Source organism: Daldinia decipiens, assembly GCF_022478715.1.
Source record: "Daldinia decipiens strain CBS 113046 unplaced genomic scaffold F4813scaffold_63, whole genome shotgun sequence".
Taxonomy (NCBI): domain Eukaryota; kingdom Fungi; phylum Ascomycota; class Sordariomycetes; order Xylariales; family Hypoxylaceae; genus Daldinia; species Daldinia decipiens.
Window position 1 is genome coordinate 66,466 of NW_026054606.1, and position 17,501 is coordinate 83,966.

Below are 17,501 nucleotides of genomic sequence, written 5' to 3' on the forward strand. Positions count from 1 at the left end.
TACCTAATGTAGTCCCCAATGGCTTCTTTTCGGCTTCAGTGTCAACTGTTCGAAAAGTACTTGTGTTCCTGATTAAGTGCTCTAATATACCTAGGTACATGTAGTGTCTTAAGGTATAGATAGGTACGTCATTAACCTTCCTTCTGGATTGTCCTTTGTCTTTATTGGCAGGCTTGTGAATCCTCTTGGCAGCTAAGAAAATAAGCTTACATTTGCTGTGACACTTAGGTAGGTATTAGCACGTGGCAATCGACTTAAACTAAGGTCAGTGCTCACTACATGATCCGCCTGACGTCATACTTGGTACCTATGTACATAGGATCCTGTGATGCCACACGCATTGAAGCTAAGACGGGACTGACGCTAACAGGCACAGAATACATACATGTACCTAATCTCACCTTAATTTGCCGGCGCGCTAAACTTCAGCTGCTTCCGTATGCTGGGGACAACGCCTGCAACGTTAAGAATCCTATAGGTTTGGTGTATTTATATGTATTAGGTAGTGTGCTGTTCACCCTTTGCCACCCCGAAGCTACCTCATATAGACTTCGATTTCTTTCTCCTTTCCCCATTACCTCCTAGATCCTAGATTCTCTACCCAAGTCAATCAGCGCATTTACTACTAACTCCTATGACCGTCTAACTCCTTGGATTTTTAATACTTATCACAGCCAATACATTCTGCGACGCAAATTACAGGATGACAAATTACAGGATGACGTCGCACAGCAATGCGGAACAGGAGGAGCCTACAACGAGGTTTCCGACAATGGACAGCGAATCTGACGTGAAAGAGGATGAGGACAGCGATGTAGATGAGGAGGAGGAGATGAGGAAGTGGCTTTCAACAGCGTATGAGCGCGGCTCGAAGAAGCCCATGAAGAAGCCTCTCACAGCACCTTGGGGTCTGCCCATCAGCGATGCAGACGTGGAAAAGCTCAAAGCCGGGGTCAAATCTCGAAGCATGGACGACAAATGGGACATACTAGTCGAGGATCCGGACGAAAATGGCAACATATCTATTCACATCATTCGAAGCTGGTTGCAGGAGGAGTGCTACATACTTCACATTGTTCCAAAACCAAGCAACGATGATGACGGGAGTGCAAAGATCCAAAGCATCACCTGGGAAGGGAACAAGGCGGGGTTGCAATGTGACGCAGAGCAGGCCCAAAAGGAAGCCGTGATTCTGTCCAGAGGCCACCTCCACTGCGAGTTTGAGACGCTCCCCCAGTACCCGTCTTCAACGTTTTGGAATCCTAGTGCTTATAAGAAGCTGGATGCAAAATAGATTACTAGCGCCCCCAGAAGGCCATCCGGCAATCACAGAAGAGTTGTCTCATATTAGGGTTATTTTCCGGTACATTTAGCTGAGATGATAGTCAATCTTTCCTAATATTATACTGCAACCTGTTATCATTGCCTAATAATGTCGTAAGAATTACAACCTCCCTAAGGCACCCTCGACAAGCTCCGACTCCGAAATACCTGCTACTAGGAGCCCTTTTACACAGAGACGCTTTCGCTCTGCAGTGTGCTACAGACAGATAATCTCGCACCGGATCGTAAGAAGTCTCTCCTCGGTCTCCAACTCCTGCGCCGCAATATTCCTCTTCTCCCGGGTTAACCGACCCACTGTCAAAAGGCAGCTACTGAAGAAGCAACACAGACTCAAAAGAAATGAAAGTTAGAACATGTATTGGAAAAGCGAGTGTTTCTATGAAAAGCAAGTGTTTTTATGCATACACGACGTTCGGAGCTACTTGATATCTAGAGAAAGAATCCGGCGTTGTGAGGTAGGCATCTTAGGACAGCCAGCGCAGGCGGTTTCGCGCCGTAATCAACAAGACGGCTCATTTCAAGCAACGAATGATCGGATGGAACGTCCCTTGGCACTCCCACCCTGACTCTGCTCAAATTCTTCCCTGGTCGTGGTCGCGGTCTTCTTGCTCCTCTTGAATGTGTCCCATTTGGTTATGTGGTCCCAAGGGACAGAGCTCTTTATTGAAATTTCCTTCTCACCAGGATGAGGGTGTGGTTCGCCCGCCTCCTGAAACGCTATAAGAGTGTCAACAGCATCGAGGCCCGATGGGTCGATGTAGTAAACATAGACGTTGCCAGGGGATGTGGCACCTCCTTTAGCGACGTTATAATCGGTCGTGGTCGACACCCATGGGTCATCGTCTCCCAACGTATTCTTGACATGGTCAATGACGGAGCCGTCCCCTTCAGGATTACGGCTCAAAAGGCCTCCATCATTTTTGACCTGCACAGGCGGGCGGAAATCCATGCGATACAGTTCGGTAGTTGCAGCAGGGCCTAGTAGCGCCAGGAAAGAAACGAAGGAAGTGAAATAGGAACGACCGAACATTTTGAGCTGATTTGCTTTGCTGGTTGCAAACGTCAAAGATTTGAGAGGCTCAGAGAGATGAAGTGGCTTGGAGATGTAAAAAGCCTTGGAGAGTTGAAAATTGTGTCAAGATGAAATAGATGGCTTGGTTTGAAGATTGCAAATATTCAAGTCACAGAGCAATAACAACAACTTCTTATACGCTTTAGTTAACTAGTATATATACTTTGATATCTCAGTTACATGTTGAAGAGTTGACAGGGTGTCAGACAGTTACAGCAGTTTTAGACGAATTGTAATGTAGGATGATAAAGCTTGATAGAAGGATCAAGTGGACTAAGCACACTACTTGCTTGAAAGCTACGGAGGTTGGGATAGATTGTAATGTAATATAGTAATGATTAATAGAAGGATCAGGTGGAATATACGGGGGAATAAAGCTGCTGATAGAGACGCTCAATGACGCAATAGTCATAGTGGTCGTCATCGCCAAAGATGTGTAGGATTATAGACTTAGGATGGCGGTAAACTTCGCTTTCGTATAAGACAATGGGTTGTGTATTCAGCCTTATCCCAGGTTGGCTGATCCAGCTGCTGATCAGCAGAAAGAGGCCATGCAGCAGGGAATTGCACAGGCCAAAATTCCAGCACCCGCGTATATAGCAGCTCAACTAAGCGTGCACCGGCAATGCGGTTGAAGAGTTCCGGCGTTTCCTGGAGGAGTAGCGCGGAATGGAGGATCCCTCGCTCATTGGCTACCAAGAATAAGTCTGCAGATCTCATATAATGAGGCTCTGGGGTTTAGGGTGTGCAGTGAAGCCAACCTCGGTACTGACTATACACTTTAATGCTTTGAAATGCATAAAATTTATATATATATTGTAAGTACTTGAAGCGTCTGATAAGGATTATGCGAGCCTGTGTTCGTTTAGTGTTTTTTTATTGTACTGATCAGCGTAGTCGTCGTCGATCACGGGCATTTCGATATTAGCGCGCCCTTGGAGGATTTCGGCCTGCCCCCTTTCCCCAATGCAGTCGATTGCTCACCCCTGTCGACCGTCAAGCTGCCCCATTCCGCCAGGGGTCGCCCGGAATCTCGGTTCCCTTCGCATGCTCGCCTTACCCCCCCACGGGCGTAAGGCTCGAACGGATGTGCCCACTTATAATATCGCCTCACGGGGAGAGACGGCCTCAGCTCTTGCTACTCGATACACGCCGGCCTTGTTGCCGCTCGTGAAGGAATATCGAGCGCGAGAGCAAAGTTAATAGGGTCGCAAACAATATAGTAATATTACATCATGGAATAGAATATAATTTCCATTTTCTGTCTATTATAGACAAGCTTGGACCGCGTAACACGGTTTGAGTAAACTCTACAGAATATCTCAATCACAAAACCTCAATCTTGAGCCGTGGGAAATTGTCTCATTGGTTATTGAATCAAAATAGGTGTTGCATGTATGTTCTCATTCATGTGTATGACCTCTCTGACTTCTCTGACTTCTGTCGAGAGACGTTGAATTAAGCACATCGACCATGATGTGGTGACGGCCCGTGATGTAAGGCAGGGGCGTAGAGGAATACAGCTGAGGTGGCACAGTTAGGTAGTAGGAATATCTAGCAGATCTGGGAATAAAGGTCCATCACAATACCTATAGTCACTGGTCCGTCAATTGCTATTTTTACCGCTCGGGCCTCCACCACTTTGCAACGATACAAGATCGACGTATCGATGGATTCCTATTCTGTGCTTTTTTGGGTCTATGTTTCGTTGATCGCAAACAGTGCCACCATCATGCGAGGGACGCCAAGGTCGGCATCGTCATGGCAACCCGGCGCCATCTCACGATAGCTATTATTACGGCTCAGCAGGATCATACAACCATACGGAGACAATCGACATCACGTCAGTGGTGCTAGAGCAAGTGCCATACTCGACTGGTTTCGAAATCCTAAGACAAGCTACTTTACTCTACGCTTGGCGGAAACGTTCTCGTTATGACAAACCACGGCGAGCCTAGTCAAGACGAGGTGCAATGGATTACCTGCCTCCATTCGAAATATCAATATAAAGGTCGTGTCTCTCCAGCTTCCATGATTCAATTCCCTCATCATCATCATCATCATCATCACCGCCAAAGCTCTTCATTCAGCTCCCTCACACCACTATAATCATCAAATCGTTTTATTCTGCCTCACAGCTCGCGTCAACAACCCACGCTATTAATCCCATTATTACTCCATCATGCAGTTAAACGTCGGATCTCTCGTCCTTCTAGGCATCGCCGCCTTTACCAGCCTTGCGAGTGCCCAAGCAGTCGCCTTCGGCCAGCAACTCCAGAACAACGACCAGACCAATCACTGGGTCACTTGGGTCGAGGGCGAACATGCATGCCCCGGCATGCAAGTCCTAGATGTTCTCACAAAATCCCCTTGTAACCAGGCGTTCAGCCTCGGTGAGGTTATGTATACCTTCACCGGCTGCTCCGGCGACAGCGGCGCCCCCACCGCCATTCTTGACTCCGGCGGCCTCCAGATCGGCGGATGCTCCGCTAACGACAACAACAAGATCAACTGCCACGATGGCCTCCACGATATTATCAAGCACGGCACGTGTGTTATAGTCACTGGCGCGTAGGCCGGATCTGGTCGCATAAACCTACCATCGTCAGCAACTGGGCGACATTCGAACGTAGGAGGATTTTTGTCTGGGTTGAGATGCCACAAAGACAATTCATCGATGGCGTTGGGTTTTGGCGGAAAGAATTCAACTCTCGTCTTTTTGTGGCGTCTCCACGAAGCGTTCCCTTCACTCTTCCGGTTCATGTGTTTATAGTGTAGCAAGTATATGAGAGCATCTTTTTTAGTTAGGGTTACAATAGATTTTCTTCGAACCCCTTTTATTTTCATTTTTTATTGGAAGTTTGTTACTATATCGTTGAAATTTGTAGCACAGATGACAGTACCTCATTCTCTCTGTTGTGATTCATTGTATTTCCTTATATAGAAGTGCCTGGGAAGATCTAGTGCTATACCTTGTGTAAGGACGCAACTTCTAACTAAAGTGATATTCATAAAACTTGGGAATCAAAAATTGAAATATTTATACACAATAAGCATCGTATCTGAGACTATTCATTGTGCTCCCTAGACTAATTGTACATATGCCCTAATTTACCACTTATATCTGGTGGGTTCGACTGCTAGGATTTACTTCTCGGATATTTCCTAACGCTCATCCACTACATCGAGTAATTCTCCAGTTTCTCCAACACAAAGTAATATATTGTCGACCCACTCCAAGCGAAGGCATAAAATAGCACCTGCCTGACGATCACCTTTCCATGTTGAGGATGTTTTCCATAGCGTCTTTTCAATATTATGGCGAAATTCTCCCGCTTCTGACGGTCTCGGATATGCCAGCCGGAGAACAAGCTTTTGACAGCCATCTTGAAGGCGTAGAACACACTGGAATCGCCCACTAACATCGGTCTTCATGACGTCGCTGGTGATATCCTTCAATGTAGACCAGTCCAAGATGGTGTTGGCAATCCTGATCTTGGTCGATGCTTTGCCGCAGTACTTGAAAATTCGAGAGCCATAGTCCACCCATTCCGCAACGTCGCCGATAGGGTATCGTATTAGAGGTTGCAAGCGACGTATCAGATGCGTGATGATAATGTTTCCTTTAACACCACTTTGTTTAATAACGGCACCATCGTCCGTCACTATTTCCATGACCGCAACATAATCGCATACCCTGTATATTGGGTTAATATCCCGGTCAATCATAGTCGAAATGGCACCTGGAAACCCCAGGGGGCCTAGCTGAGGTTTTTCGTAGAGCGGCGCATACAGCCTGGCATTCGGGAATCCAGAATGCAACGACCAGGTAACATCCCTGGGTACGGCCTCTCCAAGGTATAGAATGGCTCGTACCGATGGCAATGTGCTATGCCCTTCGCTAAGATACTCGCTAAGCCGAAATATGTCGGGTAGCGATCCGAATACGACGCTGGGTTGGAATCTTTCAACTTCCTCTATAATCCTGTCCACTGTCTTTTCATTCGATATAAATAGCTGAACTCCTAACTCTGGGACAAGCATTCCATTGGATGTGTTTACCGTATCCCAAAAGCTGAGATGGAGGTCATGGGGACTCATAATATTTGCAACTCGCTCTACTTTCTCAGGGTCAAGAATTCCTTGCCATAAGATAGACTTAGCCCTGGAGAGCTTGAATTCCTCTCCTTTTGATAGTTGCACAATCTCAAGATTGTTGTCAGGGCCACTTATACAATAAATATTCCCAGTGGTGAATGGTCCGGTCATGACACTAGAAAGATCAGTTCTTGCTGAGTTCCAGTAGTCATCTGGGTATATTATTGGCACGTCCTCGAGATCTGGCTCATCCTGCTGAACCAATTGGTATAGACTCTTGTAATACGTCGAATTTTCGCGGGCGAAGACAATGGCCTCGCGGGCATGTGCGAACTTCTCGCCCATAGCTTAGGGATAAATGTTGAATGAAGATGCGAACACAGAATTGGTAAAATGTAGTATATTAACTGCAACTTAAAGAATACTCCGGGCCAAAGGGTTTTTTGGGTAATCAAATGCAAATGCGTACTTGTGTAGTTCCCGAGACGTGCGCTGTATTCAACCCAGATATCCATTCCGGCCACAGTGGTACCAACAGTAATGCGATACACGTCATGAGTATTTTCCGAGTCACCTTGATTATCAAACATAACAACTCAGAAAACATGACTAGAGACCACCGAATATTTATCTAAATAAATAAATAAATGCTCGCATCTGAATGTCATGACACGTATATATAACAAGTGAGTTGATAATCAGATATTCAGGTAGGAGGAGGTATTACTTAGGTATTCAAACATAGGCACTTTCATCCAGTTTTCCAAAAGGGTTAAAGATGGCCAGAGTTTCTTGTAATACATATCAATGCCCTAGGCGTTGCTTATTTCGTCTCTAGGAATAAATCGGAAAACCATAGCGTGACGAAGAGAGAAGGCCAAGCCCTCCAGCACTAGAATATCAGAAGATGAGAAGTCCTACCCTATGACAAATGAGTAAGGTGTTAGATCCTCATGTATACTAGAAGTTATATCTCAACTGACGTTTGTAGCTTTTCGTAAATATGCGAAGATAATACTTTATATCGTTCTTGCATTGTAGCAACCAACCTGCTATGATAGGTCCACACCCAGAAACTGCGAAGCTATGTGCTGGTTGTGTAGTGGCAATTGTCCGACGATTGGGTAGAACGCATGGTAAATTATGATTTAGATTACTCTTCTCGTTATTCAAATCGGCGACTGAGACGTCGAGCACAAGGCTATCCCTAAATTCATATATCAGGGTAGATTAGATCACAACTGGCGAGTTACTATGTATCCAAAGGTGTGCGAATATTGGCAATGTTGTCTCATGTTTAGGATGACAGCTAATAGAACCTCAATTATCAGCCTATAATGTGACCCCTTTTGGTAAACATATCAACTTAAGCGTACGGGGTGAAAGGGGAACAAGAGGTCGCATAACAAGCATGCAAGTACGAGGGGTCCTTAGCATCCCTACTACAATTCCTCCGTGGATATTTTTATTCGGCTCGAGATTAACAGGCTGTTACGGCAGAACGGAACAAGGCTAATGTGCTCATACAATCCCTTCATAGCAAGTTGAGCTAAAATGCTAGTTAATGATTAAGGATGCTATAGGCAATCGCCATGTAGAACTTCAGGCGGATGGATTTTAGAACATAGCGTTATTTAACCTATTATTGACGCGTAACATGGAAAATCCGTCTTATAGGGGCATTTCATCGCTGACGACTCGGCTACGCACCGTCTGGAACCACGTAAATAGTATCCGACACGTGGTGGAACGACGCGGCACATTGCTAGTTCAATGTTGCGGTCTCGAATGTTGCTAGAGCCTATGTATGTAGTAGATGTCTGTTGTCCCCTGACCAAGTGGGGAGCTGAAATTCGTTAGCGACGCATGAAGGTCCACAGAGTCTAGATTCCGATAGTACAGAATGGGAATGAGGAATACTAGAAATAGACGGATAGGTAGGTACCTATGTAGGTAAACAGAGGAAATTTTCATTGGTTCATTATTCACCTAATTCAGTATGAGAATGAGAATGGGAACGAGTATGAATAGGTATTACAAAGCATCATAGGTGTTAATACGCCCACATCATGAGACGCGTTCCATCTGATGAGAGAAAATAACTGGGGAATCAAAATTCGTACAGAAGATCGTCATAAAAAGTGACCAGTCAGACTTTTTTAGTGACTAGAGCCAGATCAGCCGTCCATCGTACTCGAAATGCCAAGCGGCCGGTTGCCGATTCCCCCACGGAAAATCGAAAGGGAACAAATTCAAGAAAAGTTGGGATACAAAAAAAAAGAGGTCGACTCGTTAAGTGGCCGCACCACTGCCGCTCGGTCCACTTGATACCGCATCTGCGTGCTTTTTACCTGCCAACTCCTTGATCCGCCTCGGCTCCTCAAGCAGGTCCCACGCTCTCTCCCTTTTACTCCTACGTCCTATTTCTCCAGATCGTTCCATATCCTCAAGGTCGCTGATGTCATCGGAGCTGAACGAGCTCGCGCTAGGGCTACGGTTTAGCACCATATTAATCGTGCGGCCTTCCCTCTTCTTCACCTTGGCCTGAGCCGCCTTCAATTTCTGGTCTTCCGGATCATCGCACGCTAGTGCCACGATATCTAAACCGGGGAAGTTACGTTCTAGCAGCTTCTTTAGATCTGGCAGCACCGACTTATCAGGTCGATAAGTACCGCTATCGTTGTCAATGATCAACTGGTAATACTCGGGCCTAATCGGTGGAGGCTCTTTGGGTGGTCCGCCCTGTATGAGCTCCTCCGGGTGAGTAGACTCGCCAGGTTCAGGATCCTCGGTTACCCTAGGTTTTTTCAGCCTACGGATAAAGAACTCTCCGGAGCAAGCGATATATATGGCGGCGTCACTATGCATGGTGTGTTTACTGAGAAGGTCGATACTAAATTCCTTTCCAGTTTCTGTGAACCTCATGATTCCATCTAGTGTAATGACATACGTGAATATCCGCCCACCTTCGTCGTAGTGTGCCATCTTCAGGAATTGAAGGCTAGCTTCCTCTGAGCACGGCTCGAAAGTACCAAATAGCGTACCCCTATCGAAATTGTATATGCGGTGGTGCTGGTGGTGAAGAGCCTTGTTCAAAATCTTACCGCGTAGCCCCCTACTCCTAAACAAGAGGCCAATGATGGGCGTAAATTCGACATATCTATGGTATAGTTTTTCCGGGACCGGACCGGCAAGCTGGATTTCGTTGGCCTGGAAGTCGTACTTTTGAGCCCTCCTTTCCGCCTCCTTGCTATTTTCCTGAGACACAGATGTCGCCGCATTCGCATCAGATTCATGTGAGTCGCTAGTCTCGTCTTTATTCACTTTTATGCCCATCATTCGGCCTATCATGGGTGAGAAGTGTTTGAAGTAATAGGTTGGGCCGACGGTGTATATCTGGCCGTAAGGCGGATCCGACTTGCCCAAAACAACAGCACTTATATATAGCCTCGGAGTCAATGAGACATCTTTAGCGAATGCGCTCATGCAGGCCTTAAGAATGTAGGCACGCTTGCTACCGCTGCGCTTCTTGACCTCAAATTCTTTGGGTTCGAGTCCAAAGCCCTCCCAATCCTCACTGACGCGATTGACTAGAATTGTTACGTTGCCTAGTCTATCGTTGTGGTCCGGCCAGTCCTCGTCGTATAAACGGCATTTCAACTTGAATCCAGATGATGGGATATTGGCTACAATCCATTCCTGTTCCCATTGAGGTTCAAGTGTCTTCCTAACCGTGCGCGTCCGGTAGACGAGGTCCGGGTCTTCCTTATGTCTCTTGGGTAGTGAAGTTGTTAAGGTGGCAGTTAGAAAGGGATCCGACGACCCTGTACTAAGGTCGGCAGCAGGAAGATTCTCGGCGCGATGAAATGTAAACTTCACGGTATAACCCGGGGGAGCATCAGGGATCGGGGTAGGATCAAAGCCACCGGGAGGCTTAGTTTTAGTCTTGATCTTCTCCTTTTGCTCCTTAAATTTGTGCTTGAGTGTGCTGCTACGAGGAAAAGGACCGTCTGGCTTCTCATTATCGGCGTCAGGACGCGGATGAGCTCCGTCTTCAGGGGTTGGATGGTCGTCGGAGACCTGTCGAACATTTTTCTCATCATTGACCCCGTTAGCGCCCTCTTGCGACACCGGGTCTTGGCTACGAGGCGTCGAATCGGCCTCTTCTCCGACGCGAGCAGACATGTCGGGCAACAGAATGGCTAAATGCCAAGCACGTAATGCCGAATGATGTCAAGAGCAGTACTTCCTGTCGGTTTATCTGCAGGTTCCGAAGATAGGAGCGAAGGCGGACGAAACCGTCCTGTTCGTTAGTGGAATTCGCAAGATCCTTGTTATGGTTCGTTGGTTCGAAATTCTGGAAAAGGGCAATCATGGATGCCAAGGCGGCGGTGGTAGTTTGGAGAATTGCTTGGTAGTGACGGTATGTAGGCTTGCGCTTCTCCACACAAGCAGTGATGCGACTCAAATGACAGAGGAGCAGGAACTGATAAACAAAAAGTAAAGGGAGCTTATTTCCGGGTCGCCTTACCTTGCCAGCAGGCTTGGCAATGATAGATAATGGTTATGGCGAATGAAGATGACGCTGGACGACAAAACGCGTGACATGAAATTAATGTGATTCCAATTAGAGAGAAGAGGAGATGGAATTGGGAAATTGGAAAATTGAATTCATTTGCGCGACAGCGCGTCAAATGTGTTTTTTCTCTCTTTCTCGGAATTATATGTAGCAATGCCGCTTTGCCGGTTGGGTTCTGTCCATCAGCATCTGAGCATCTGACATGTACCTAACCCATATATCGTAATTGTATGCGGGTTGCTGTGGCTGTGAAGATTGCGACATAGGTCATAAGCTAACGGATAACTAAAGCTTAGCGGAAGCTTTTGGGCAAATCAGACCAATTCATTCGTAATGATCTGATCAAGATCCATGTCTAGTACCGGGAATTCCGTTGATCCTCTCCGAAAACTCAATGCTTTCAGCTGCATCCATATGGCGTTTCTGGGTGTTCCCTGCCGATGTGAATGCCCGCTTCCAGGGCTGCAGGTGCCCAGATGAGGCCCTGCACCTTCCAAGCCCCCCCTCCCCCCCCCGCTATGCCGACCTTCCGATCTCTTGTCAAATCGCTAAATCGCTAGGTTAAATCGTCAAAGTTGACCTTCACACATCAACTTGTTTAATGAGGACAATATACACGTGATGTCTACATCATGTGTGTCTTACGCGTCTAACTTATGAATATTGCTAGCCTTACTATTTAAAGTTGATAATTCGTTATGAATTAGCTTATTCGCTGTCTAGTCTTCGCTTACATCGCCAATAGTAGACTAACTTCTCTTCTCAGCTTACCCAATTTGAACGCTATACATGACATATCTATGGGAAGAGTTCCGCACGGAAAATAACAAGATGGCACAGAACAAGCTTGCACCCGTTTTGCTCCTCGATGGAGGGTTAGGGACATCTCTCGAGGATAAGTGCGGCGTCAAGTTTGATGAAAATACCCCATTATGGTCGTCTCATCTTCTTATTGATGATCCCGAGACCCTCCGTTTATGCCAGGGAGATTTTGGCAGTATCCCCGTCGATATATTGCTAACAGCAACATATCAAGTATCTGCGGAGGCCTTTGCACGAACTAAAACTCCCGATCACCCGCTGGGTATTTCCCGCGATGATATTGTACCTTTCCTTGATGTTGCTGTTTCCATTGCCGAAGAAGTCAAGGTGCCCAATGCTCATATTGCTCTTAGTCTTGGGCCATATGGGGCAACCATGGTTCCGAGTCAAGAATATGGTGGTAAATACGATACGGAACATGACTCACTAGAAAAGCTTGTCGGTTGGCATAGGGACCGCATTCGATTATTCGACCAGATCGATCGCATTGGATCTCGTATTGGATTCATCGCATTCGAAACTGTCCCCAGACTAGACGAAATCAAAGCTATCAGAAAGCTCTTCACGCGTGCTTCACCAAGTGGTTTTAATACACCCTCACTTCTCCATGGGAATATCCCATTTTGGGTATCTTGTGTATTTCCCGGTGATAGATACACTCTTCCTGATGGTAGTTTTGTCGATCAAGTGGTGGATGTGCTCCTAAGCTCAGACTATTCGGATATTACCCCGTGGGGAATTGGCATCAATTGCACAAAAGTGGCCAAGGTCGCCGAGCTGGTTAATATGTATGAAAGTGCTGTTTCTCGATTGACAAGTACTGGCAAACTCAAAACCCAACCCAGCCTGGTTCTTTATCCTGATGGAACCAAGGGTGAAGTGTACGACACCACAACAAAAACTTGGCGCGCACCAGCTAGCCAACCACTTCCCATGGTAAGTGCCACCAGAAGCATGATTATGCAGTCCTAAGCAAGGGGGCTAATCATTGATTTAGTCCTCGTGGGAGCACCAAGTTGCCGACGTGGTCGTTCACGCTCGAAGTCGACAGTGTTGGAGTTCCATCGTGGTTGGCGGTTGTTGCAAGGCCAACCATGACAATATTAGAAGGCTTCGTGCCATTATTCGCGGTACCTAATTAGTATCATCAAAGCGACCCCAATCAAAACCCTCATTTGCCATTCGGCTATGTTCCGTTATGCGCATTGTTAATAAATATTATGAACATCGGGATTGCTATATTTCCCCCTCGTTTTCTATCCAAGGAAAGAGGGCGGAGCCGGTACAGAGCCGCAATCCAATCAACTGGTAACGGCTATTTTCCTCGAGATATATTAAACCATGTGTCACCTTGTACGGACGAGAAAGTTGCCATGCATACCGCATGGAACACTACCAAGACCGCGCATGCCCTTGTTCTTTGTCGGCTTTATGTTTTTTTAGACAAAGCGAACAGATAGCCGACGGCTACTGACCATCATAAGAACTTCAATCGTGCTGGATAGGTATATTCCATATCCCGATATGCCGTTACTGATCGACAATTCATGATTTAAGACAACTTATCTTATTCGGTACGTGCCTGAGTATTTCCTTATGTTTCTTTTTGTTACGATATGTTTTACCGGTTATGAGCTTCTGCTTCCGGGTTTCGATCTTGATAAGTCGTCTAGAACAATGTAAATAGGTACTGTGAAACACCATGTTTTTGTTTTTTCTGATCGAGGCCAGTCCGCCAGTCAAGTATCAAGCCCGTACCCGCAGCTCCGCATTTATGTGATATTGGACGTAGTCTTCCATCACTTCTACGACTTAGTTGATGTACCAACACTAATGCTAACACTAATCAATGGTAAATCTCTTCTCTTAGGCTGCTATTATTCCCCGACTTGAAATTGGCGTCGAATTTTTATCAATATTCAGCTTCGGGCTTCGGTGTACACATTTTCCCCACGTCTTAGACTAACCCATATCCGTCTGCTCCTCGTAAATTCCGGATAAGCCATGACGAAGACTCTATGTAAATGCGTTAGCTAGAAGAGACCTGCATTAGGCCAGGGGTAATAAACAAGATTTACGAATCAAGATCACGATATCTATGTGTCATCCATCTTGCCATCCTACATAGTGTACAGGCATGTGAGTACACAGATGGGTGATGTACATGGAGGTATGTAATGTATGTATTTTATTTCCATTTTGGATACCAGCTTCCTCTTTAGACAACGAGATATCAGTGGCTAACATTTCTCTGCACAGTCTTTTGTGTACAACCGAGGCCCTCTACTGATGTAGCTAAGATGTAGCTCTCCGTACGTACCTATCTAACCTAACCTTTGTACATAGAGGGGAAGCTTGTTAAGCCAAGGACATTAATGTCAATAGCGCGAGGCGGGCTTGAGCAGCGTGGATAACCAGCTAGTTTATCTACGATTCCGCCAATAAGACGATATCTTCAAAATACACTATTCCATAAATGCGGGTATTTTCCTTCTAGATCGAAAGATATGGCGAGACCGGTTTCTCAGCCTGACTTGCCCAACTAGGTCGCATGTACATGATACATCGGGTTTCTTTCATCGTCGTACTCACCCCTAACCGGTGCCTGTATATCACGCCTCGTGGAGTTCTTTCTCTCGCGGTCCAGTCCTAGCCGAAATTGACATTGGCTATGTCTGCATTGTCAATCCCTGCATGTTGTTCTAAATAAACTGCAATGGTCCGAAAGAGGGACCCGCGAAGAGGAGATCTTGGCAAACGAACCAGGTTGCCGGAACGGTATGAAAGAAGATAATAGCTGACTCCAAGAGTCTAGCAATACTTTTTCTTTTATAAAGCTCATGTTGTCCAACCTGCACCGTTTCCTGCTTCCTCTTCCTCTCCCATCACACGCTATATCGCCTCCTCTTTTGAGCATATCAATCACTTGATCAGTCCAACTTCAGTCATTCGCTTGTACGTGAAGAAGAAAAATTAGACAGTCAAGATGGTTCGCCTATTAAAGTATGCTAGCGCCGGTGCCCTGCTGGTCGCTTCCGTAAACGCCAACTATGCTACGACCTCTTACCCCGAGGAGGACGACTGTCCTCCTGATTCTGAGACCGAGTCCTACAGCGCTACCTCGGCTCCTTACCCTACCAATTCTTCTTCCGCCGGAGGGTACCCCGTCATCACTCCCTCTTCCTCAGCCGGATACCCGGTTGCCTCGTCGACCAGCTCTGAGGAGGATGACTGCCCCCCGGAGACCGAGTCCGAGTCCTACAGCGCCACTGGCTACCCCACGGTCTCTTTCGGCACCGGCTACCCGACCCTGAGCGTCTCTACTCCCTCTTACCCTGTCTACCCTACCGGGTCTAAGAGTGCTCCTGCTCCCCCCTACCCCACCGGCGGCAAGTCTGAAAGTGTCTCTATCCCTTCTTACCCAACAGGTGGTCAGTCTGAGAGTATCTCTACGCCCTCATACCCGACTGGCAGCCAGTCTAAGGGCAGTTCTTATCCCGTTTACCCTACTGGGTCTGAGAATGCTTCCGTTCCCTCGTACCCTACTGGATCTAAGAGCGCTTCCGCTCCCGGTTACCCGACCACCGGTATCAACACTTATCCTGGTGACTCAACCTTGACCAAGTACACAACCCTGATCTCCACGATCACCTCGTGCGCCCCCAGTGTCACCGACTGCCCGGTTGGATCAGCTATCACTATTGTTGTTCCCTACCCGTCGGCAACCTACCCTGCCGCTTCTCCCTCATATCCCGCAGGATCTCCCTCTTATCCTGCGGGAAGCCCGTCTTACCCCACCGAGACTCCCTCTTCTCCGGCTGAGACTCCTAAATACCCTACTCAGGGTAACAGCCAACCGGCTCCCTCATATCCCGCAGAGGCTCCCTCGTCGCCCGCGGGATATCCTTCCTCCCCCGTGGAGACTCCCTCTTACCCGACTGAAACTCCCTCTTCCCCCGCCGAAACACCTTCGTCCCCTGCTGGCTCTCCTTCTTATCCTGCTGGAAGCCCGTCTTACCCTGCTGATACCCCTTCTTCCCCGGCCGAGACTCCTGCGTACACTACCGAAGGCAGCACCCAGCCGGCCGCTACTTACCCTGCTCTCTCTACCAGCCCCGCAACTCTATCCACTGTCTATGGCAACACAACTTTCAGTGTCCCGAGCCAGACTGCTGGATACCCTACTGGAGAGGCCTCTTCGACCTACCCGGCCTCCACTACCATCCCTCCTGCCCCCACTGCTATCCCTACCGCCGGTGCTGCCATCACAGGATCAAGTGCTACCGGTGCCCTGGTCGCTTTTGCCGCCGTCTTTTTTGGTCTCTTTTAAACAGGACTTGGATTATTAATGACGAGGTGATGTGGTCATGTTACTATGCGTATCACGGTATTGAAATGACGGGATTATATTCATGCAGAATACAATTATAGTTGTACTCTTATTCTCTCTGCAAGAGATGATGTTGCCAGCTCCAAGCTATGAATTGCTCTGAGAAGCTCGGGCCCTCTTGCATGACCTTTAATGTTAACTTGATAATGTAAATAATTTATTACTTCACAACAACCAACTGGTCGCTCTTTTGTCGTATGCCATTTAAGGATTTCCATTTTGGCGTGATTCGTTTGAATAGATTTAACAATTAAATGGAATGAACATGATGCGACCTTATTTGAAATAGTATTTATCCACCGTAAGCTCATGTGTAGCACACCCCTTAATTTCTCGTAATATCATTCTCTATTCCCTCGATCAAACCCTACTTAGTCTATAATGTACTTCCCAAAGCTTTACATCAGGTATTTGATTGAAGCGAAAGTGATAATCTACAGGAAACATTAGGTCATATTTAGTAGGTACTTGTGGGTTTACACGAATTTTTTTTTCAGTGGCAAATTATTAGTCTAAGCTATTGTTTAACCCGATTCTAATCAGCCATCAAATGCCATGATCTTAGTAGATTCTTTTGCGTCGTTTCATATACTGATCTCGAGTTGTGGGAAATCAGAATTGATGTGAGCACGGGGTTGTATCGCATATAACTATCCAGAATTCTCGAAGGGATAATGATAAAAGTAATTACTGCAAGTATATAAAGATTAGATCCTTTCTCAGTTGTTAAAAATAATTTATCTAAATATATGATCAAGTTTAAAATAGGATGTAAGGTAGCAAACCTCGTTTTAAGTTGAACTTACCTGTTATGTTTGCCAATGGCTGTTCCTATGGATGTCGACTACTATAAGCTATACTATAATATTAGAGCAATTTCAAAGCCTAGTTGCAAGTCAACAATAGTATCGTATATATGCTGCGGTAAAAAAGGAGACATCATTTACGGGATCGCCGTATGTCTGTGAATGGGTCTAAGGCTACAACTGCTAAGTGCAAATCAAGTGTCACAAAGAACTGTATAATATCAACAAGTAATAGTATTCTCGTATCACTAGCATTCGCATGTGTGTGATATGGCCGTGCGGAAAATAGGGGCATCAATTGTTGGAATGGTATTAGCGGTTTTGCACTCGTGTAAGTTGGATGTTTGAGGAGTAAGAACCTATGTACCTTACTTTCGTACTAGAAGGTAT

At 46.4% G+C, this 17,501-nt stretch overlaps 6 protein-coding genes across 6 annotated transcripts; 3 read left to right on the forward strand and 3 right to left on the reverse strand.

The window, feature by feature from the left end:
* Window positions 1–718: 718 nt before the first annotated feature.
* F4813DRAFT_383878 (uncharacterized protein) lies at window positions 719–1,294 on the forward strand (the record flags this gene model as incomplete). The annotated part of the gene is made up of 1 exon (XM_049245993.1): window positions 719–1,294. One exon carries the CDS (start codon window positions 719–721, stop codon window positions 1,292–1,294), a length of 576 nt encoding a protein of 191 aa, XP_049094588.1.
* Window positions 1,295–1,578: 284 nt separating this feature from the next.
* Window positions 1,579–2,496, reverse strand: F4813DRAFT_304958 (ADP-ribosylation). Its single transcript, XM_049240808.1, has one exon. The coding sequence runs from the start codon at window positions 2,372–2,374 to the stop codon at window positions 1,862–1,864; it is 513 nt and encodes a 170-aa protein (XP_049094589.1). The 5' UTR covers window positions 2,375–2,496; the 3' UTR covers window positions 1,579–1,861.
* Window positions 2,497–4,598: 2,102 nt separating this feature from the next.
* On the forward strand, window positions 4,599–4,991 carry F4813DRAFT_383880 (uncharacterized protein; the record flags this gene model as incomplete). Its single annotated transcript, XM_049245994.1, has 1 exon — window positions 4,599–4,991. The coding sequence occupies one exon, from the start codon at window positions 4,599–4,601 to the stop codon at window positions 4,989–4,991; it is 393 nt and encodes a 130-aa protein (XP_049094590.1).
* Window positions 4,992–5,521: 530 nt separating this feature from the next.
* F4813DRAFT_400901 (uncharacterized protein) lies at window positions 5,522–6,859 on the reverse strand (the record flags this gene model as incomplete). The annotated part of the gene is made up of 1 exon (XM_049248328.1): window positions 5,522–6,859. The coding sequence occupies one exon, from the start codon at window positions 6,857–6,859 to the stop codon at window positions 5,582–5,584; it is 1,278 nt and encodes a 425-aa protein (XP_049094591.1). The 3' UTR covers window positions 5,522–5,581.
* Window positions 6,860–8,106: 1,247 nt separating this feature from the next.
* On the reverse strand, window positions 8,107–10,966 carry F4813DRAFT_304987 (uncharacterized protein). Its single transcript, XM_049240809.1, has 3 exons — window positions 8,553–10,966; window positions 8,460–8,503; window positions 8,107–8,360 (listed from the first exon to the last, which is right to left on the reverse strand). Exon 1 carries the CDS (start codon window positions 10,697–10,699, stop codon window positions 8,807–8,809), a length of 1,893 nt encoding a protein of 630 aa, XP_049094592.1. The 5' UTR covers window positions 10,700–10,966; the 3' UTR covers window positions 8,107–8,360; window positions 8,460–8,503; window positions 8,553–8,806.
* A 647-nt stretch (window positions 10,967–11,613) lies between these two features.
* Window positions 11,614–13,490, forward strand: F4813DRAFT_377452 (Homocysteine S-methyltransferase). Its single transcript, XM_049245235.1, has one exon. It carries the CDS (start codon window positions 11,883–11,885, stop codon window positions 12,885–12,887), a length of 1,005 nt encoding a protein of 334 aa, XP_049094593.1. The 5' UTR covers window positions 11,614–11,882; the 3' UTR covers window positions 12,888–13,490.
* The last annotated feature ends 4,011 nt before the right edge of the window (window positions 13,491–17,501 follow it).